Source organism: Theobroma cacao, chromosome 2 (genome assembly GCF_053813885.1).
Source record: "Theobroma cacao isolate CCN51 chromosome 2, ASM5381388v1, whole genome shotgun sequence".
NCBI classification, from domain to species: domain Eukaryota; kingdom Viridiplantae; phylum Streptophyta; class Magnoliopsida; order Malvales; family Malvaceae; genus Theobroma; species Theobroma cacao.
The window spans coordinates 8,022,363-8,043,373 of record NC_142640.1 but is presented as its reverse complement, the minus strand read 5'-3'; the positions used below and the strand labels follow the sequence as shown (position 1 = coordinate 8,043,373).

At 36.6% G+C, this 21,011-nt stretch overlaps 4 protein-coding genes across 9 annotated transcripts; 1 reads left to right on the top strand and 3 right to left on the bottom strand.

Annotated features, from left to right (window-relative positions):
- Positions 1–839: 839 nt before the first annotated feature.
- PHOT2 (phototropin 2) lies at positions 840–10,088 on the top strand. 3 transcript variants are annotated; one of them, XM_007043065.3, is made up of 24 exons: positions 848–1,164; positions 1,784–2,552; positions 3,163–3,345; positions 3,461–3,552; positions 3,631–3,898; positions 4,031–4,247; positions 4,506–4,576; positions 4,702–4,808; positions 4,919–4,968; positions 5,074–5,178; positions 5,291–5,350; positions 5,843–5,932; positions 6,126–6,202; positions 6,518–6,602; positions 6,879–6,959; positions 7,289–7,392; positions 7,751–7,800; positions 8,136–8,242; positions 8,340–8,462; positions 8,585–8,636; positions 8,784–8,896; positions 9,218–9,358; positions 9,480–9,598; positions 9,701–10,088. In XM_007043065.3, the coding sequence occupies exons 2-23, from the start codon at positions 1,816–1,818 to the stop codon at positions 9,594–9,596; spliced, it is 3,030 nt and encodes a 1,009-aa protein (XP_007043127.3). In that variant the 5' UTR covers positions 848–1,164; positions 1,784–1,815; the 3' UTR covers positions 9,597–9,598; positions 9,701–10,088. The 3 variants fall into 3 exon arrangements, with proteins under 3 accessions (XP_017971484.2, XP_007043127.3, XP_017971483.2); XM_018115994.2 differs by having other exon boundaries at positions 848–1,176; XM_018115995.2 differs by lacking the exons at positions 9,218–9,358; positions 9,480–9,598; positions 9,701–10,088 and having other exon boundaries at positions 840–1,164; positions 8,585–8,647.
- Positions 10,089–10,399: 311 nt separating this feature from the next.
- On the bottom strand, positions 10,400–13,752 carry LOC18608401 (Clathrin adaptor complex small chain family protein). Its single transcript, XM_007043063.3, has 7 exons — positions 13,595–13,752; positions 12,463–12,549; positions 12,177–12,268; positions 11,975–12,083; positions 11,853–11,888; positions 10,791–10,877; positions 10,400–10,712 (listed from the first exon to the last, which is right to left on the bottom strand). Exons 1-7 carry the CDS (start codon positions 13,595–13,597, stop codon positions 10,641–10,643), a joined length of 486 nt encoding a protein of 161 aa, XP_007043125.1. The 5' UTR covers positions 13,598–13,752; the 3' UTR covers positions 10,400–10,640.
- Positions 13,753–15,777: 2,025 nt separating this feature from the next.
- On the bottom strand, positions 15,778–16,550 carry LOC18608400 (RING/U-box superfamily protein). The gene has a single exon (XM_007043062.3). The coding sequence runs from the start codon at positions 16,419–16,421 to the stop codon at positions 15,945–15,947; it is 477 nt and encodes a 158-aa protein (XP_007043124.2). The 5' UTR covers positions 16,422–16,550; the 3' UTR covers positions 15,778–15,944.
- Positions 16,551–17,582: 1,032 nt separating this feature from the next.
- On the bottom strand, positions 17,583–20,950 carry LOC18608399 (Pentatricopeptide repeat (PPR) superfamily protein). Of its 4 annotated transcripts, XM_088803361.1 has the most exons (5): positions 19,722–20,950; positions 19,362–19,408; positions 19,177–19,273; positions 18,518–18,829; positions 17,583–18,205 (listed from the first exon to the last, which is right to left on the bottom strand). In XM_088803361.1, the coding sequence occupies exon 1, from the start codon at positions 20,792–20,794 to the stop codon at positions 19,757–19,759; it is 1,038 nt and encodes a 345-aa protein (XP_088659487.1). In that variant the 5' UTR covers positions 20,795–20,950; the 3' UTR covers positions 17,583–18,205; positions 18,518–18,829; positions 19,177–19,273; positions 19,362–19,408; positions 19,722–19,756. The 4 variants fall into 4 exon arrangements, with proteins under 4 accessions (XP_088659487.1, XP_088659485.1, XP_088659488.1 ...); XM_088803359.1 differs by having other exon boundaries at positions 19,177–19,408; XM_088803362.1 differs by lacking the exon at positions 19,177–19,273.
- Positions 20,951–21,011: the final 61 nt, after the last annotated feature.

The following is a 21,011-nucleotide window of genomic DNA, read 5'->3' as shown; positions in this document are numbered from 1 at the left end:
TGCAGGTTTTTTGGGTTCAATTGTATATCGGAAAGAGATCCTCTTATGTTTTTGCAGGACAGGAAGGGGATACTGGTGTTTTTGCTACCAGTTTGTGAAGAGAGGGTCAAAACTGATCTCCCATCAGTCTTCGACTCCCTTTGATTGTGTATGGATTCCCTCTTTGAAGTGAATGGTTCTTAATTAATTTTCCAAAAAAAAAAAAAGAAGAACATGACCCATAACGTAGGTCCTAGGATGGACATGGTTCCCATGTCAATTAGCTGGGAGGAATCTTGTGTGAGAAAATTAAATGGTGAGGGACAGCATTTTTGTGATCCTTGGACCGTTTATGAGTATTTAGATCAAGGAACAAAAGAATGGTTTAGGCTTTGGTGATGGGTTATGTCGCCAACGGTCTATTTGATTTTATGATGATGGGCTATCGAACGTGGATGCTAACAAAACCGTACCAGTTTCCACCATGCTGTGGTCCTTGATCTTGTGATGTGTTCATTTTTGCTGTCACTTCTATACAAAATAATTATATGCTCATATCCTCCTTAGGGGACAGAACAAAATTCTTTAAAAGTGAAAGCGAAATTTATCTTCAAAAATTGCCACATTCGGGACCTTTGCAGCCTCACAAAGCTGATAGTGTTTTCTTGTTTCTGTGACTGAGCTTGATGTTGGTAAATTTTTTCTTCCTGAAGCAATTGTGACGATGCGGAAATGAATTTGGATAAAATAAAAAAAAAGAAAGGATGGACATCAACGACTTTGATGCAACCGTACAAAACAGCATCTGTAAAATCTAAGGTCACGATGGAAATTGGAAAGCTATGGGACCTTTGGGGGTTTTATGTTATCTCATTTGGAACTTGGAAGTCCTATTTACGAAACGTTATCCTGCTATTGACCAGTTTCCTTTTCTTTACACCACATCCAGCAGAAACCGGAGCCAGAAACTTAGAAGGCATGTTTCTTCATGCTGTAATAGATGTATAGAAAAGAAACGTGTTAAAGGGATGACTTTTTATCAGGACCCTGGAAGCTTCTGGGTGCGTTCAATGCCATGGAAGAGAAGTGGCACTGGCCCCATTGCTGTTAAAGTGCTGCAACTTTGAACTCATTTTGATCAGAAACTGTTGGAGATTGCTTTCACCCTAAATTTCTGCTGCGCAGGTCCTTACCACAGTTTGTTTTTCTTCCTTGATTATCATCATCTGTATCTCTTTTTCCTGTTAACCTCAGGAGTTGAACATCTTTGATACCTAGTGCTTACTTTCCATATACTAGAACCTTTCTTGGTACTTACAAGGGTGCAAAGTCTTTTCAATTATTTAAAGTTCATACTGTACTGAATCTTTTTTTTCTATATTTAGATTCTGACAATTTCCGTTCAATCATTTGTTAGATTCGGAACGTGTTTTACTAGAATTCTACCTTCTACTTCTAGAGTTTGATGTTTATTATTGTTAAGTGTCAAAAAGTAGGTCGATTACGGATTGCAGAACACTTCACCAGACTTGATCTTTTCTGCATATCCTGTTAAAGATTTTGAAAGAAGTTCAGCTGCATTTTTCCTAGTAAAGTTTCTGTTTCTAGCTGTTCAAATCATGGTAGCTGTGTAATTCTTCATATGCGGTAGAATTTGTAAGCAAATACAAAAAACCATATAGAGATCATTTTTCAGCTCTGAATTCTAGTTGTGAGAGTCATTTATATTAATTCTCAGTAATATGATGGTAGATACAGAAGTACTTTGACATAAAGACCATTTCTAACTTGGTAATATATGCAGCCTCACCTGCATACACTGGAGAGAAGTTGGAAATGGAGAAACCAAAGGCCGGGGGCTTGCAGGGGTCATCTGCCTCTCATTTTAAATCCTCAACATCATCGGGAAATACTCAATCAACCAGTCGAGAACAACAGAGATCAATCGAGGTTTTTGAATCAGCAGGTACTCAAAATGTTGGACAATCTAATGATACAATTGAGGGTTCTAGTACACAAGCCCATGTGGAAGAGGAAGGATTATCAATGAATGTCACCTCTTCTGCAAGGAAGGAGCCTGTGGACAAGTGGATGGCTTTTGGAGGAGAGGCTGCCAACAATTCTCAGATCATAAGTTTTGATGACTCCATAAAAAACTTGAATGGGGCTAGCGCAGCAGAGAAAGATTCAAATGGACAGTCTTCTCGTAGAATTTTAACTGAAGCTAGCATAGCTAAAAGGACTGCAGAATGGGGTATTGCAGTGAAGTCAGATGTTGGAGAAGGTAGTTTCCAAGTGATTGGTAGAACAATAACACCGTCTGGAGAAGGTTATCATAACAAGAACTCATTAGAGAAATTTGCAATGGACTCCGAAAGGACATCAGGGGAATCATATCATGGATTGGAGGTCTTTCCCAGGGTGTCACAGGAGCTGAAGGATGCTCTGGCAACTCTGCAGCAGACTTTTGTTGTATCTGATGCCACCAGACCAGACTGCCCTATAATGTTTGCCAGCAGCGGATTTTTCAGCATGACTGGTTATTCGTCAAAGGAGGTCATAGGAAGAAACTGGTAAGTTCATGCTTTTAAATATGTAAGGAGGCTGTTGGGAGCCGTTCCTAAGGGACAAACTGCATCATTTTGCAGCCCAAAATCATTGCAATTTTCTATTTCTAGTCACAAGCAACAGCATACGGCCACACACTTGTCTGAATTCAGTTAATAAAAATAAGCCCATGTACATCCATCTCACATCACATGGTATTGTTTTCTTTCCTTTCTTTTTGCCGAAAATCACATGATAATCATCTTAATTGAACATAAAATTGGCATTTTTCCTTACTTTTTCAATACCACCCATGAGAATTAAGAATCCAAAAAGATAGTGAAGAACAATAATACAAGTATCCCATTTGAATTGACAATTGTTGTCTTCATCCAGCTATTTTCCTAGGGCAGTGTCAATGACAAATGATTGATTACAGATCATTTTTACTTTAGTAAAACTATCATCTCAAGTACCATACATCCTTAACTGATAGACATTTAGGTTTTCAATTTTGATGAATCTCTAAAAATTGAGTAATGCAATCATTATCGTCCCCATATTTTGTTTTTGGTTTTGCTGTTTCTTTAGGAAAAATACTAGTAATAAAATCTGAGAGTTGAGGGTGTTGTGCAGCCGCTTTCTACAAGGACCGGAAACAGACAGGACAGAGGTTGCCAAGATTAGAGATGCAGTTAAGAATGGAAAAAGCTATTGCGGCAGGCTCCTCAACTACAAGAAGGATGGAATTCCTTTCTGGAATCTTCTCACTGTCACCCCCATCAAAGATGATCATGGAAATACTATCAAATTCATTGGGTTAGTTTTCCTTTTATTTATTTTTTATTTCTTTTCTTCAAATTATCTTCATGTGGTATACTTAAACTGTATATTCTTTTTCCTAATGCATAGTATCTGAATGCTGTTTCTCCAGAATGCAGGTGGAGGTCAGCAAATACACAGAAGGTTTCAATGAAAAGGCCTTGCGGCCTAATGGACTGCCCAAGTCGTTGATTCGTTATGATGGTAAACTGTACTTAATTTGTTGGGGTATTTTATAGTGTCTTTAAGTTTTGTATGTAATAATTCTACATTTTGGAACAGTTCGTCAGAAGGATCAGGCTCTAGATTCCATCACAGAGGTTGTCCAAACTTTGAAACATCCTCAATCTCACACTCGGACAATAAGTAATGATGCCAGCAACAAGCTTGAAGACAAGTTCAACCTTGATTACCTTCTGCCTAAATCTGCTGAAACTGAAAACGTTAGTACCCCTGGGAGATACACTCCCCAGTCAGACTTCAGTACTGGTACTCCTATACAAGAATTTGGCAAGAAAACTAGAAAATCAGGACGCATTTCTTTAATGGGGTGAGTCTTTTTCACCTTTTTCTGTTTTTAGACTGATGCTAAGTGTACATTTCCAAGGACATTGGCAGTATCACACATAATCAGCATTATGCTGCCCCAATTATTTTTCTGATACATCACATTTTCCTCCAGGCTTAAAGGCAGGTCGTCCAGCTTTGCAGCCAAGCAGGAAACAGAACCAATTATTGAACCAGAGGAGTTAATGACCAGAGACATAGAACGCACCGACAGTTGGGAACGTGCTGAAAGAGACAGGGACATACGCCAAGGGATAGATCTAGCAACTACGTTGGAACGAATTGAAAAGAATTTTGTGATCACAGATCCTAGACTCCCTGATAATCCCATTGTAAGGAACAGTTGTCAGTATTTTTCTTTTATCACCAACTTAATTTTACTTCAGAAGACATAACTCCAGTAGTCTATTTTCATGAAAACCACAGAACATAATTTTTACGTTCCAAAGTCAAAGCTTACTGCCTTTTCTCTTAGAAAAAAAATTCCATGCTGCTCTACTTTTTACGCCAGAGCCTGCATAGCTTGATTGCACTAGCTTACTAGCATGGATTCATTCTGAAAAATTACTATAATGTTCAAATGTATGCAGATATTTGCATCTGATAGCTTTCTTGAACTGACGGAATATACACGAGAGGAAATCTTGGGAAGGAACTGTAGGTATGAACTTTGTACTACTTTTAATTTCAATATCCAACTACTTCAATGAACTTTCCAGTCCTATGGTTTTTTCCATCGGTTTGTCAGATGAATCATATTAAACCAGCATAGAATTTTCTTCACAGGTTTCTTCAAGGACCAGAAACTGATCAAGCAACTGTCTCAGAGATAAGAGATGCTATTAGAGAACAGAGGGAAATCACTGTTCAGTTGATCAACTACACAAAAAGCGGTTCGTTAAATAAATAAAAAAAAAGAAAAAAGAAGTAAAAAAAAAAAAACATGCATGCTTGCAGAAATTTTATATATTTCACTGAATTGTTAAAATTTTATGACTTGCAGGCAAGAAATTCTGGAATTTATTCCACTTGCAACCTATGCGTGACCAAAAGGTGGTTGCAGTACATTTTTCTTTCGATGCAGGAACAGTTACCATTTCAATTTTCAAGTGATTATCCTGCACATACTCTTTTGACCTATTCCTTGTTATTTTACAGGGTGAGCTTCAATACTTCATTGGTGTCCAACTTGATGGAAGTGATCATGTCGAACCCCTACGTAACCGCCTGTCTGAGAAAACAGAGCTAGATAGTGCTAAGTTGGTCTGTAATCATTCTCTTCTTCTAATTATATACAGAGCAAAAATGCAAGTACAGTTGCAATTTTTTAACTTCAGTGGGTTGTTATTTGACGTGTTGACATCTTTTTTATCAGGTAAAAGCCACAGCAGAAAATGTCGATGATGCTGTTCGGGAACTTCCTGATGCCAATTTGGTAAGGTATTCTTTCTTTCTCTTGGAATTATTAATAGCAATGTCTTAACCATTGATGTAAAAGATATTATAACTCAGTTCTTCCCATTGCAATTGAGATATCTATATCTCAATTTTACCTTGATAATGTTGTCTCAAGTTGCATGGACTCCTATAACTTTACACTTGAAATGGAGGAAAAGGATAGATAGAACAAAACATATGCTACTAAAAATACTTGAATATGAAACTAGTTCAGAATTCATTTGTTTTATATAATTCTACCATAAGACTTATCAGTATTTCATGAATGCATATAACAAATAATTATATGATTAAATTTGAAAACAATTAGCTTATGTTATAATAACGGTTATCCAAAATTTGACTTGATTTTTGCATTCTTCTGCTTTAGTTTGAACTCATTGCTATAACCAAAGTATCAAAATTGCCAATTTATAGAAGCCATGTGATGTTAGCTGATGTGACTTTTACATTGCCAAAAAATATTCAGAGACCAGAAGATTTGTGGGCAATCCATTCTCAACCTGTCTTCCCACGGCCTCACAAAAGAGATAGTTCTTCTTGGCTAGCAATACAGAAGGTATCCATCGTGATTAATGCCCTGTAAAACCATTTTCCAAACTGAAATTTTCTAAGTCGCTTAGTTAGACCTACTAGGTATGATACTATCCATTGTAGAGTTTGTTGTCTACCAGGTTCTGATAATGCATGCCTCTCGTTGCTCTCCCTCTTTCCCTGTCCTTTTCTATTTCATCCTTTTGGGTTTCTTATAGATCACTTCTCGTGGCGAAAAAATTGGTCTACATCATTTTAAGCCCATAAAACCCTTGGGCTGTGGTGATACTGGCAGGTACTGCTCTTTCCTAACTTTCTCGATGCTACTGTTAAAGTTGACTGTTCCAACATAGATGTTCTGTCAATATAACCACCATCTTCAGTCAAGTGACACTGAGGAAACAACTCATGCTTACCCCTTGAATTTACTTTTCACAAATGTTTTTCAGCTGCTAATTTATGGCTTCTCTACTGCTTCTGAAACTGTTCACAAATGCTTCCCCTAGCCAGTGCGGATGATGTTAAACCCCTAAACCGTTAATAATATACGATGATATGAATTCATAATTAGTTCTTTTCCATATCAAAATTATGGTGGTAATTCTTGCAGTGTTCATCTGGTGGAACTAAAAGACACAGGAGAATTATTTGCTATGAAGGCAATGGAGAAGTCAGTGATGTTGAATCGTAACAAGGTCTGCTTATTGCTTAAAATTGTTATGCTCGAAATGCATTTTCTATTTGATGTGATTTTATTTGACCCATGAATTGCTATATGCCTGCCTGAAGAAGTTGTGCTTCTCTTCTGTTTACCTTATGGATTATGTATCTGAATGTTCATATAAGCATTTGCATTTGTGATGGATTATTGTCTGATATAAACAACTCTTTTGTGACCAATAAGCGTTTTTCGAAATTTTGAAATTATAAGTAAACAGTTGAGTGGGTGCCTCACTTTGTTCCCTTTACAGGTTCATCGAGCATGCGTTGAAAGAGAAATCATCTCACTTCTGGATCATCCTTTCCTTCCCTCATTATACTCTTCTTTTCAGGTTTTCTCATTTTCATTCCTTGTTCCTCCAACTATTTCACAAGATTTCTGGATACTTAAGTGGGTATATAGAGGTGTTCATCTTATGTACAATTGATTGATGTGCGACTGCTATCACATTAAAGTTGCCATCCATAATTAGTAATCGTAATTATATATTCCTATTTCCCATTTTACGACATGTGCAACATGCTATGTTCTTCAACATGCTGTTAATTATGTTCTTCAACATGCTAAATTGATGCTACTACTAAAGATGTTTCTAGTTTGAAACCTTGAGTTAATTTACTAAATAAAATGAAGTGTACTAACCTTTTCTTATCTCCTCAGACTCCCACACATATTTGTTTGATAACAGACTTTTGCCCTGGTGGAGAGTTATTTGCCCTACTTGATAAGCAGCCAATGAAATTTTTCAAAGAAGAATCTGCAAGGTACACCACCAATTCCTTGCCTAAAAATCACAACAAACATAAATTACATTCTTCCTAGTGAACAGACCTGAATCTCTGCTTGCGGATTTTAATTACCACTTAACAGTGAGTATTGTAAAATGAATTTGGATGACTTGGCTGATGGCTATAGAATTTGATCACTTCACATTATACTCAGTATGGGCCTTGGGGCAGGAATTTTTTAATCACTGGGCTATTTTTTGATCCTAGCATCTTTCAAGTGCATGTTTCTTGTTAGTTTTATGACTGAATTACTGACATGTCTAAATGACCAGGATATCTGGACATTTCTTATGTGTGCAGTTCTTACTACTGTTTTATTGTTTTGCTTTTCCAGGTTCTATGCAGCAGAGGTTGTCATTGGTTTGGAATATCTTCATTGTCTAGGTACCTTGATAAACTAAGAACAGATACATTTGTCTGTATTATTTTCATTTCTTTTTTCAATAACAGAGAGAAAGAAACGTTTTTCTTCTTCTTCTTGTAGCATAAAGAGGAGGAAAATAACAGAAAGACAGAGAGAGAGTGTGTGGTTGCTTTCCATAATCTAAGGATTTCCTGCTTATGCCTCTTCGCTTAGATTTAGGCACCAGTGAACTAATTGAATGCAATATGGTTCAGCAAGCTTGAGTGATTTATGAGATTTAATCAAAAAGAGTTGCAAGAAAGATATCTACTGCTTTTCTGCTCACTGTGCTTTCATTTTTCATGGTTTATGACAGGAATAATATACCGAGACCTGAAGCCAGAAAATATTCTACTCCAGAAGGACGGGCACGTTGTATTAACCGACTTTGATTTATCATTTATGACATCCTGTAAACCCCAAGTATGTGAATTTTGATTTTGCTTGATATTTGGTTAGATGATTCATTTGATAACTAACGATTCTTTTGCATGAGATTAAAGTTTATAACGATTTACAGGTTTTAAAGCATCCCTTGCCTAGCAAGAGAAGGAGATCCAGGAGTCTACCACCTCCAACATTTGTTGCAGAACCAGCTGCACAGTCAAATTCATTTGTTGGAACTGAAGAATATATTGCTCCAGTACAGTGACTCTCTATTCATGCTTAATATTCAACTATTTAACTCAATTCATTACAAATATAACAAAAGAATATGTTTCCTTCCTGTATCTATTTAGATACTTACAGTTCACTTTGTTTCAGGAAATTATTATTGGTGCAGGACACAGTAGTGCAATTGACTGGTGGGCTCTTGGTATGTAAATGGTGAAGACATCATATTCTTTCACTTTTTTCTTTGCAAATGCATTTATCTGCCTAACTTTCTTTCACTGATTCTTTCCTAGCCTAGTTAATATTCTGTTAAACATAACATTCATGGATTTATTTTTGGAATTTTTAGGTATTTTGCTGTATGAGATGCTTTATGGCCGTACGCCTTTCAGGGGTAAAAACAGGCAGAAAACATTCTCCAATGTCTTGCACAAAAACCTCACCTTCCCAAGTAGCATTCCGGTATTTTTCTAATCATTGGTTCGAAGGTCAATCATTCTAATTATACGGTCAATTTCATGAGTACTGTATATCACCCAACACAACTGCTCAGCATGAATTTGAGCCATACATAATACATTCTTATGGATATTAAACTACAATCACTAAGGTCTACTTCACGCAACTTAAGTACTTAAATTTCTGTATTATTCTTTTAACAGAATAAAGTAGGCATCTCCGGATGAATCATGTGAAGTATAAGAACCAGCTTGTGCTGATGTAGTCATGCAGATATCCTCATTTATTTTCTAGCTGCTAACCTAAACATGTTTGGTATTGCAGGTTAGTCTTCCAGCGAGACAGTTAATTAACGCATTGTTGAACCGGGACCCTGCCAGCCGTTTGGGGTCAGCTAGCGGTGCCAATGAAATCAAACAACACCCTTTCTTCCGTGGCATAAATTGGCCTCTAATACGCTGCATGGTAATAGAACCTTTCCCCGACTCTCCTAATGGAGGCAGAACATATTCTGGCTCTTTAATTCTTAGAAACAACTTTGTTGCTGCTTACACTGTTACATATTTGGCTGTTGTTTTATATGCAGAGCCCACCGCCATTGGAGGTGCCTCTTCAATTAATCAAGAAAGATACTCACGCCAAAGATGTAAAGTGGGAAGATGATGGAGTGCTCCTTAGTTCTATCGACATGGATATTTTCTAAAGGTTCATACATATAATCTTTCCAGTTTTTAATTTGTGTGGTTATTGTCATGAGTATTGCTTCATAGTAGACTTACCTCACTACTTGCAATCTTTTGTGGACAGGATGATGTATGGATTATAGTCCACTTTTTCAATATTGATGTTCGTCGACTGAGCAGGTATACTCTTAAAATGGAACATATGCAGTGCATCTACAAACAAGATGACTTCCTAGTGCTGTTTGCAATGAAGCTACCTCTGCTTGGTAAGAGCCATAAATTGGTCCCTCGTGGGCATATAGACTACTTAGGCTGGGTTGATAGGGGGGTACAGCCAAATTGGATGAAAACAGTGTTGAGGGGAAGCGTCCTACCTTGAACTAGGTTACTTGGGTCCACTGTGTAACAGTCTATAGTGGAGCTGTAGGCATGAGTTTGACTCGATGTGTTCTAAATAAAAGTGTTATCAGTTTTTGATTAATGAAAAAGAAAAATCGATCAATCTTTGTTCATATGAATTGCAATTTGTCACGTTTCTTCCCCAATCTTACCCTCTTTTTTTCCAGTAAATAAAAAATAAGTATTACCCATACCTGACATGATTGCTTCGACAAGCCATCAAATGTCTCTCTTCAACAAATATGAAAGGAAAGACGATTCTTTGCACGATCACTCAAATATGAGGCACATCCTTCCTGTTTGACTTCCACAAGAAAGGGAAAGAGAAAAACGTATATTTAAGCCTGGTATGGTTAAAAAATATTGTCTACCCATAGTACAGGGCGAAGCGATGAAGACAACAATAAAAATATCAACTTAAAAATGAACAAAATCAATAGGGCCTGTTGCATTTTATCTACAGCCAATAAATCCACGCTTGAAACCCAAATGCATGACCATATACATAATATAACATGTGTGAGATGAAGAATTGTCAATTCTACAATCTCTCAAATCCTATATTCATTACATATAATTCAGTTCTTGAAATGAAATTCAAAGAGAATTTGGTACAGATGATACTCCAAAATCAACCAAGACAAATGACCATGACTCATCAGAATCTACTTCGTGGCCTGTGCAATTATATTGCTAATGGAGCTGGCCTGCTCTTTTGCAGTCTCCACCAGTGAATCCTACAACCAACAGAACAATTCACTCAGAAAATTGCAAATGATGACAACCAAAGACATTCAACAATGAAAAGATCCTACCTGTGCAGCTATTAAACGTGCCACAGTTTTCTTGCTTGGCTCTTGAAGTTCACCAGCAATCAGCAGTTCATCCAATATATAGTAGGCCTTCAACGTTCAACGGAAGCAGAGAGTTAAGCAAAGACCCTATTTTAACATCCATGATCTAGAATCCTTAACAACAATGCTATTTACTTACTAAACACATTTGGAATGACATTTTACGACATAAGTCATCTACAAGAAAAAGGGTAAACTACATAAAACAACACCCTCAAGTTTATATCGAAGTTACACCGTTACCCTCCTATTTTTAAAAACCACATTTTCACCTATAAATTGGATGCAATTAGTTGGATATTGATAATTTTCTAACATGATGATCAGAATTACCAAGCAAATATACCACAAACAATTTGTGGGGAAGAACAAAAAAACCCTCATGCAAGTAATTCTCCATTAGCAATATAATAGATGCCAAAACCAAAAGTATTACTATATTTTTCTAGAAAAAAAAGGAGAAGCCTTCTCTCAAAGATATGAGATATCAGACTCTGCAACACTCCCTAGAAGCAGCAAACCGATAACAATCTCAACTACATATTCCAGTTCTCGGCCACAAGATTAAAAATGCCATCAGCCCTTTTTTGGGATTTATTAGAAGTGGAGGAAAATTCACTGTGCCATACAGGAAAACAGAACACTTAAACCACTCAATTGACAGACATCAATTCAGCGAGGTGTAGTTTAAGAGCTTCTTCAGGATACAGGAGACTGGAGAACATCAAGAAATACTCTGCTATGGGAGCAAGTATGGAGAGTTTATGATTCAAAGAAACAAATGGAAGGAAAGGAGGATAGGGATGGGTATGTTAAGTAATGAGAAGAATGGTGCAGTAATGGAGTGGGAGGGTAAGTGCTGCTAAAGATTACATGGAGTGGGAGGGTAAGTGCTGCTAAAGATTACACGAACGAGAGAGCACAATTTCAACATAAACTCAAGGGGTGATGCATAATTTTCCATGGAAGAAAATCTCTAGAGAATCCCTAATCACAGGTACATGACAAGCATAACAAACATACCTTATGAAAGTTGAAGATCAAGTCCAATTCACAGACCTGCATATAAATTAATTCACAATCAGATGTAAATATAGTGGCGCCATTCACACTCCCGCATAAGGTCAAGATTAAGTTTCACTCACACTGCCAAAGTATCGGTCAAGAATCTCAACATAGTGATGAATAATTTCTAGAATCTCTAATTCATTGTCATCCTGGTCAATGCACATGCAAAAGTAAAGACTAGCATATCTGCATAATTAATATCCCACCTTAGTTGATAATCCTGAAATGGTCAAATAGATTCATAGTAAAAGAGGTCTCACTGTCATATTGTAGTGTTACCTTTTATAAACGACTTTAAATCCTCTCCACTCCACAAAATTACAGAGTTTGGGTCCCCTTGCAAGAATCACTCCACTGAGCTCACGGATAACCTTCTCAAAATGCATTATCATGAAGCATTAATACCATGAAGTGAGATCCAGCTTCAAAAGAGCATCAACAAAGTACTAAAGACAAAAGTTGAAAATGAAAATTGTGCCAGAACCTTGTAACTATTATGACTTCATCCTTTAAGGTGCACACTTTGCAAATAATCAATGAAGTTAATGAAATGTGCTGGTCATACCTTCGTCCTTTCTTTCTGAGAATAAGGTGAATACCATTTTGTCAACCTAACTTTCCCCTGTCGACTAATTAGAAGCACAAAGTGAATCTGAAACACACAAAGATCATAGATTACAGACAGAAGCAGAGTTGAAGCTTAATTTTAAGTTTCCAGCATAATGGAACAATACTAGAAGAAATATACATACATACATACATACATATAAAAGAGTGTGTGTGTGTATGTGTGTATAGATCACTGTGATAATCAGATCCCAAAACGAACGCAAATTTGCTTTTTTGCTAGCACTATGAGAGCCAAGAGTCATTCTATATAACATGTAACTTTTGCAATATTAACATAAAAGCCTTGTAGTCCTCGTCAATCTTTCATGAAGCCCTAAATTCCTGCACCAGATGTAACCTATAAGAATTTCCATTTCCTACACAGCATTTGAATTAATGACATGTGGCTCTGGCCAACCTCTTAGCTTGTGTCTTCATGGCCGGTTTTCTCTATAATTAACAAATACATCACGATGACATGTGATTCATATCTAAAATACCTTCATCCAAAACAATTACTACAAAAATTAAGAGCAAAATGATATCTTCAATATACATAATTAGTTAATGCCTCCCGAAATCATTGGAACAATAAGGCTACAGCAAACAGAAAATTTTCATAGAAATCACTAGAACTAAGTAGTCAACCTCTACTATTCAAAAGTTACCATTGAACTGAAATGTTTAAGTACGATCAGATTTGATTAGAAATCAGAATAAATTTCAAAGACATGAGCAGAAATAACGAAATAAGTGGGATCTAATAATAAATCAGAAGAACAAACAGCAATTGCAGTCAGCTATAGCAATAGATAACTTCCGATCAAAAAACAAACAGTAGAACCAAGTCGCAGATCCAAAGAGAAACGAGAAGGTGCAAAATGTAAACTCAATAACTAAAGCACAGGGGGAATTTTAAGATCACAAAAAAGATGATACACCAAATCATGAATCTAAACAGCGCAAAGAAGCAGCAAAAGCAGATCCATGTTTTGGATGAGAAAATGAAACGAAACACGATTATAATTCACCGAATAATGATAATAACACGATCAAAAATGAAAAGGAGGGGGCGAGGAGTTAGTTACCATCGTTGGCGTTGGCGTTGGCCGGGAAGTCAAAATGAAAATCGTGGCTGTCCTAAAGCTCAGAAACCGGTGTCCCGATTCTGAAGTTCCGCCGCTGCTACGGCTTTATGGTTATTTGAACAATTTAATTTCAAGAGGATCTGACTTGGGCCGTCCTCGCCGACAAAAATATCTACCTACAGGCATAGTTTTATGACCCATCCTACAATGAGAAACAACCGGTGGCCCATTATTTGTCTAGCCCAACTTTCCTTAGCCGCAAGGATAAACTAGTGCTTTCCTTTAGATAAATAGAACATAGAAACAATACTAAATCTATTAAGACATAATATTCGAAAAAAATTTAAATAAACTCCTATATTTTTATTTTGAGTCAAATAAATTTTTATAATTAATTATTAATTTAATTAAAATATTATTTATTATTATATACTACGTGGTACTGATGTTTCGTGTTAACATATGATAATTAATAATGATATGATATGTTTGTATATTATAATTGATGATAAATGTGACATGATAGTTTGATATGATAACATGAGCATGTGCCATTTTATACCATCCACATTAACATCATATTAGTGTTATATAGATATAAAATGATAAGTAATATTTTGATTAATAATAATTAATTAATCATTAATCATAAAGGTTCATTTGATTCAAAATATAAGTACAAAGACTTGATTGAATGTACTAAAAAATTAAAACTTATTTAAATTTTCTTCAATAATTTAAAGACTTATTTAAACATTATGCCATCTCTTAAAATCATTGTTAAGAACAAATCTCAAAATGCATGTTCACATGTGATAATTAGGACAGATAAAATTTAGAATATAATAATTAAATCATATTAAAATTCTTGACACAATGATAAGTTTATGGATTACACGACATTAGTTGAAAAGATTAACTTGTTTAGACATAATAAAGGTAATCATTTAAACACAATTAATTTGTGGAAATACAAATAATAAATTATTTTGTGTACTTTAAATATTAAAGATTTAATAAATTAATTTAAACAAAATATATTGATTAATTTTAATTAATTTATTAACATAATTAATTAAACGTACATCGAGTCAACCTACATCATACACAAATATTTTTGTATCATAAATGAATTGACACAATTATATAAAATTTAAATTCACTGATTCCATGTGACGATCTAATTGTTAGATCTAGAGACATAATTAATTGAGCTCAATACTTATTTTTTAAATATATATTTATATATATAGATATAGATATAATCTCATTATTATTACTGCACATACTTATATTTTGGAAATATGTCACAAATAATTTAGGTTAAATAAATATATCCTTCACAAATTTTTCCTTGATTATTTATAAATCAGCAGCGTTGAAACACTCCCATCATCATCAAATATATAATTCTAGGTCAACATGACCCATTTTGCTGCCCAAGGGACAGAATGTTGTTGGAGGGCAACCATCCCTCAATACACTCTAATATCTAATTTCCCATCTCTTTCTACATAAATAACAATAATAATAATAATAAAAGGAATAAAAAATCTAAGGTCCAACTCATTGCACTCACCTTTCGCTAACCATTCTTTTCATCTCTTCACCCCTCCCCCTCCTCTTGGCATACTTCTAGCTTTCATCAAATGAAATCCACCATCATTGGCGAGAGAATTCCCCAATTAATGCTGCTATATATATTAAGAGATTGGATCAGAAATTCCCATATCCATTGCGTGCTTAAATTTATATTCCAATGCTTTTGTTAATGGAATGAAGACATTAATTCCTGAATCAAAAGCAGGAGGGGTGTGGGAATGATATTGCAACCCTGATAAGACTATATTTGTTGACTTGTGCGTGTAATATAATGCCTACTGGGACGGTCCATAAATTTGGCAAACTGTTGCCATCATGCACCTGCCCATGCTAATTTTGGTTACGGAATAATGGTGAACCCACTCTCCCATGCCGCTCATTTGCTTTGCCCTCAATGAGAAAGAAGCGTCCATGACTAGGTGTTAGTTTAATTATTCGAAGTAAAGAAAGAGCAATGAAGCAGTCATATAGATTTATCAGTTGACATCGGCTGCTAATTGACCCTAGATTTGCAACAGAACTAGTATTTATTTAGTATTATATTGAATTCCTCTCCTTCGTTGACTTCAGATATTTAAAGCTATCATCAGAAGACATCCGTGGCCATAGCCTTTTGCCAAACGAAAATGAACTACAGCTTGGACATCAACACTTACTAGTAACTCTTTCGATTTACAGCAACGGTCTGCATAAAATGTACATATTTACTCTCAGCTATGATGTAAAAATAGTGCCTCCAAAAGGAAATTTAAAATGAAAGCCAGGAAGAAATTAGGTGGGAGGCTGTATGTGGAGTGGTTCCACATTTTGCATGAGAAGAATTTACATTATCAAACAAGAAAGACCGGCAAAGTGGGCAGGTAAACTGATCGTGGTCTAGCCATTTCTCAATGCAGTTCATATGGAAGACATGTCGGCATTTGCGGAGTTGGCTGACAACATCTTCCTTTTCGAACTCCACCAAGCAAATGGAGCACACTTCCTCTACTTCTCCATTGTCTGCTGTTCTTCCTCTGCTGCAGTTTGAAAGTTTCAAATCTTCAAACCTTGCCACCGCAAGGCAGACATTCACCTGGCAGCTCTCCTCTGCTCGATCCCATGGAAGGGCAAAGCCAAGTAACCTGAGAAGAGCTCTCTTGAGCTGAAGAAATGGAATCCATATGCAGGTGTAGAAAATAAGGGCAGCCGTGCATAAACGCGAGTGAGAACACATTAGAGAAATCATTTTCTGGTTTTTTTTTTCCTTTCGCTGTCAGAACTTTCCTACAAGCTTTTTCAAAGAGAAAAGGATGAAAGAAACAAACTCTGCAGTGGGTTTTCTTTCGTTTATCTGGAAGGCTAGTGGTGACTGAAGATGATAGTTTGACATGAAGAATGAGAGGGAGGCAACCCTTTATATAGGAAATGAAGCTCAAAGAGTCAGTGACTTCCTTTATGTTGGAGTGAAAATAACGTGCTAGTGTTCCCCAATACTCCAATTGTAGCAACGATTTGACTTTTTGGGAGGTTCGCTTCATCTTGCAGAGGAATATTAAAGTGTTTGAAAAAAACCTTTTAAAATGGAAGTCGTGTGTTTTTTATTGTATGGGTCGTTATCGAACTCTGAATTCGGCGAGGGTGCAGGGCCGGCGCCGACCCCACATCCCCTCAGTCTCCCCTTTTATTTTGGATAAAAACAATTCATGTTTAGCAGCCACGCTTCCAGCCAAAGCAACAAGCATGCTATTTCAGTGATTAATTATTACGTAAAAGATAAATTAATTCGTTAACCCAAAACTGCCCAAGGCATGAGACCTCTTGTTCTCTTAGACGAGTATCAAGGCTCATTTCCCACTCAAACCTACAATATTAAGCCTAAACTAAAGTTGGTTAGGCTTATAAACAAGACCAAGTTGCTAGAGATCTAATAGGCAGATTCCAGTCGTGTTTAAATAATCATTATAATTTATGAACAGTTGCTCGCATCAAGGTCGTCTTTCCTTTTAATCTACTGCTCAACTTGCAGATAATCGACAATCGGTTTGTCCTATCTTCAATTTGACCCTCCTTGACCCTAGCCGGAGTCAAATTGCTCCAGAATTGGCTCCTTAACTCAGGCTAAACCTGTTTGCATATTTCTTGTTTCCTCTTAAAGTGGTTTACATATGAATGAAAATTGTTAGTTACAAGGATATATGCACCATTAGAAACCAAAATATGCGTTAAAAATTTAATGGTAAACCATGTGTCACATGGCCCTTACTCCTGCAAAAGGTCTGCGTTTTTATCTTATGGGGAACAATGTTTAGATGCTCTTTGATTCTTATACGTAGCTTGGTTTCCCCAGTGTATCAAAAAGGCAACATGTGCAGAGTTATCAAACTCACGCTGGAGGGTTTGCGTATGCTTATCAAAACCACAACATGAATATTATCAATTTAATGGTCAACTTATTATGGGGACAACCAAAACAGGGAACACCCACAGATAAGTTGGTTGTAATCCTCTCCAGCCTAGGTTTGACAATCTTTCTATTACGAGGAAATAAATAAGACCGACCAAATCACAAAGATCTTATAGGGCATTGAGAAAACCTATTGGTGAGTTGCGCTTAGCATTTAACCTTTGGGGTACCTTGTGAATTGATTAAATATGCTATTCTTCTCTTCAAGAGGAGACGTATCTTCTTTCACTTGAAACCCTCTTCAAAATAAACAATGCCTGACCACGTGCTGTGCACAACCAGCGCAGGACATACCGGGGAGTATATATTCGACCATTTTTTCTGTTACTAACCGACTTCTGATGCGATGAGATCCATTTATCTTTGAAGGTTGTCAAACTCTCATCCTGCAACATAGATTTGGATGATGACCTTGCTGATTAAAGCATTCAACCGGCAGTGGTTGCATCTTGGTTCTTGACAGTAGGTGCCATCAAGGCAGGGGGATTTCACAGCAATTAGACCTTCAAGCTGGGGATCTTCCAAGATGCACCGAAATGCTAAGGCTTTTCACTCCTGAGAGATTCCTATTCATTCCAAGGTCAAAATTTTAACATTATCAGGACAGTGATCCCAGTAACATTAGAGGAGTCTCTTTTTATATTTAAGTATTTTCATCTAATAAAGCTAAGAATGATCCTGGAACTTAATTAAGAATATTAACTATATGTACTTGCACGTCCTTGTATCCACCAGATCTAAATTCAACATTTAGATAAGTGCAATGGATAAACCAGCTTGATATCAAATAGCCATTGCTAATTTGTGTCAATTTCAGTTTATATGAAACAGCAAAATTAGAACTTAGAAGTACTAGCATTCATGACAGAGCTACTAACCCCACCGCCACTGATGCCTGCTAATGCTTTAATCAATGCCTCCACTACTTCCTTTGCTTTCTCTACTTGACCGGACCCACTACTGTCACTAATCCACATCAACTTGTTTGACCATCTCCTTTCTTCCAAGGGATTACTTCCACCCCCAGAAAGGCCTTGTCGTGCTCCTCTGTTGAATCTTTACTTCTTATTGTTTAGATTTGCTAATAGCTAAGCCATCATCCCCTGGCCACGGCTACCTCTACCATTGCCCTCGTTTTTGTCATTCTACCCACAAAATCTTTAACATTGTTGTAGACTTGTAGCTATTTGCTATGCAACAACAAAATTGTATGAGAAAATTAGTTTATCTGAAATTAGTCAAGATATCGAATGCTCATTTGAAGTCTAAAGAAACAATATAAATACACATTAAGATACCACTTTACAAAGCCTCACATGAAAAATTGTCTTTAAACATTTTGTTAAAGCAGCAACTTGTGACAATCAACTTTTACACAATTGGATCAACAACACTTGCAAAACAGCAATAGCTGCTTATGCCGGTACAAGTTCTATTGCAAAGGTTTAGAAGCCAAAAGATCAGGATTTTTATTTCTAGTGGCTTGCATTGCTTAAACACAATTTCAAAATGAATGGCCATACTTAGGCATTCTTACCACTGGATCAGCTGATGCGAAGTGCAAGAATGCATGTACGTTTTCAATTGAAGTGAATTTGACAAATTGTGCGATTGCACATTTTGCTTTTCTAGAACTGGAGAGTTGGTTCCATCTTTGTCAACAGTTGTTCTGTACTAAAAGCAAAAGTAGCCAAAAATCAAACAAATTATGATGATTTTCACCTTTCCTCCTTTCCTTTTGTTTCCTTCTTGCATTTTAAGGCATCATTCTGCAATATATTTAATCTGATTTTAGTTTTTAGCCTCAAGGTATTGTGACACAATATACCAGCAAAATGTAGTAAGAGCTCCTGTATAAAAACTGGTATCCTTGCTAATTGGTTGATCAAACATACAGTGATAACAGTTGACAAAACATACCACCAACACATTCAACGGCAGCAAAATGCAAACCTAAGAAATTGAATAGAAAAGAAGAGGTAACTTTCATTCATAAAATCAACCATTTTCCAATATCGTCCCACATATGTGGAAAATAAATAACAGGAAACCAAGAAAAAAGGGCAGGGCAGAGAGACTTACAAAAGTTGTGAGCCTAACAGTAAGGAAAAAAAAGTTTAAAATGTTTTCTGAGAGGGTTTCTTCCCAAATATTGCTTCCCAAACCAAAGGTGAAAAAGGTGCCTTCTTGTCCAGAAATTGTCTAACAGCTTTATCATTAAGGACAAATCCCTTTTGTTTTAAAGTTCCAATAACACTCTGTGCTTCTTCCACACCCTTCTCCTTACACAATCCATCAACCAAGCCCACAAATGTGGTCACATTAGGGGAATGTCCCGCTTCAAGCATCTCCAAGCAAAACTCAATGGCATCATCCAATTTGTTACATCTATACAATCCTTGAATCAATACAATATAACTAAAGGAATTAGGAGTTACACCTTTAGACTGCATCTTCCTGAAAATTCTCTTTGCATCATCAAGCTTATGGGCTTTGCAGAAGCCATCAACAACAGCTGTGTATATAACAACTTCTGGGATTGTACCTTTCTCCCGCATTGATCCGAAAAGCTTCATTGCTTCTTGGATAAGACCATCTTTACAGAGCCCATCAAGCATGGCTACGGCATTGGGGATAAGACCAGTCTCCTTCATTTTCTTGAAGATCTCATCAGCATCCTGTGGCGGGGAAGGCTTTTCTTCTTGCTCTTTTCTACGTAACAGGGCTGCAGCTTCTGAATCTGAGGGCTGTTTTCCTCTCTTGTTGTCAAGCCCAAGCTTGAATTTTTCCAGGAAATTTTCATCAGATTGAGAATCCTCTCTCTTCCTGTTAGGATCAGAAGCAAATTTGGTATTGAAAGATTGAAAAGAGGAACCATTACTATTCAGGGTGGCTCCTTTGGTTTCTCTAAAAGAGGGATTGAAAGGCCTTTGACCTTCTAAGGGTCTGTTGGGAATAGGCTCTGGAGGCTTGTCACCATCTCCATTGCTGTTAAAACTGATAGGGTCGTTGTCTCTGAAGGGTCCTCTCATATCACTGAAAAGGCGCGTTTGCAGAAGAGAAAGTGAAGGCGGTGATCCTAAAATGGGGTGATGCGGCTTCAAAGTTAAAATCTTCATCAGCTTTGTAAAAACCCGAGCTTGCGATGATTCCATATTGTAGCACTAATTTTAGTATCAAAGGCTGTTGTTTCTTCTTCAATCCAAAACACCTGCTTTTGATTTTGACAGTAAGTAAGGGTTTAAGCTGAGGGAAGCTAGGGTTTTGAGGCCAAAAGAGAACAGAGGGAGAGGAAGAGTTAGAGGTAGAGAGAGGAAGGCGAATATTGTTGAGGGGTAAAATCGCCATTTAAGTACGAGCAGGAAGGGTAAT

Bases quoted from the DNA above. Each gene is read 5' to 3' on its own strand.
- LOC18608400 (XM_007043062.3), bottom strand. From the start codon at position 16,421: ATGATTTCTCTAATGTGTTCTCACTCGCGTTTATGCACGGCTGCCCTT.
- LOC18608401 (XM_007043063.3), bottom strand. The intron at 12,269-12,462 runs GTATGACCAGCA...CATTTTGAGAAG, and splicing joins CTCAGAAAGAAAGGACGAAG to GTTATCCGTGAGCTCAGTGG. The intron at 11,889-11,974 runs GTGAGTGAAACT...ATTTATATGCAG, and splicing joins TTGACCGATACTTTGGCAGT to GTCTGTGAATTGGACTTGAT.
- LOC18608399 (XM_088803359.1), bottom strand. From the start codon at position 20,794: ATGGAATCATCGCAAGCTCGGGTTTTTACAAAGCTGATGAAGATTTTA.
- PHOT2 (XM_007043065.3), top strand. From the start codon at position 1,816: ATGGAGAAACCAAAGGCCGGGGGCTTGCAGGGGTCATCTGCCTCTCAT. The intron at 4,248-4,505 runs GTAAGGAACAGT...AAATGTATGCAG, and splicing joins GACTCCCTGATAATCCCATT to ATATTTGCATCTGATAGCTT. The intron at 8,243-8,339 runs GTATGTGAATTT...AACGATTTACAG, and splicing joins TGACATCCTGTAAACCCCAA to GTTTTAAAGCATCCCTTGCC.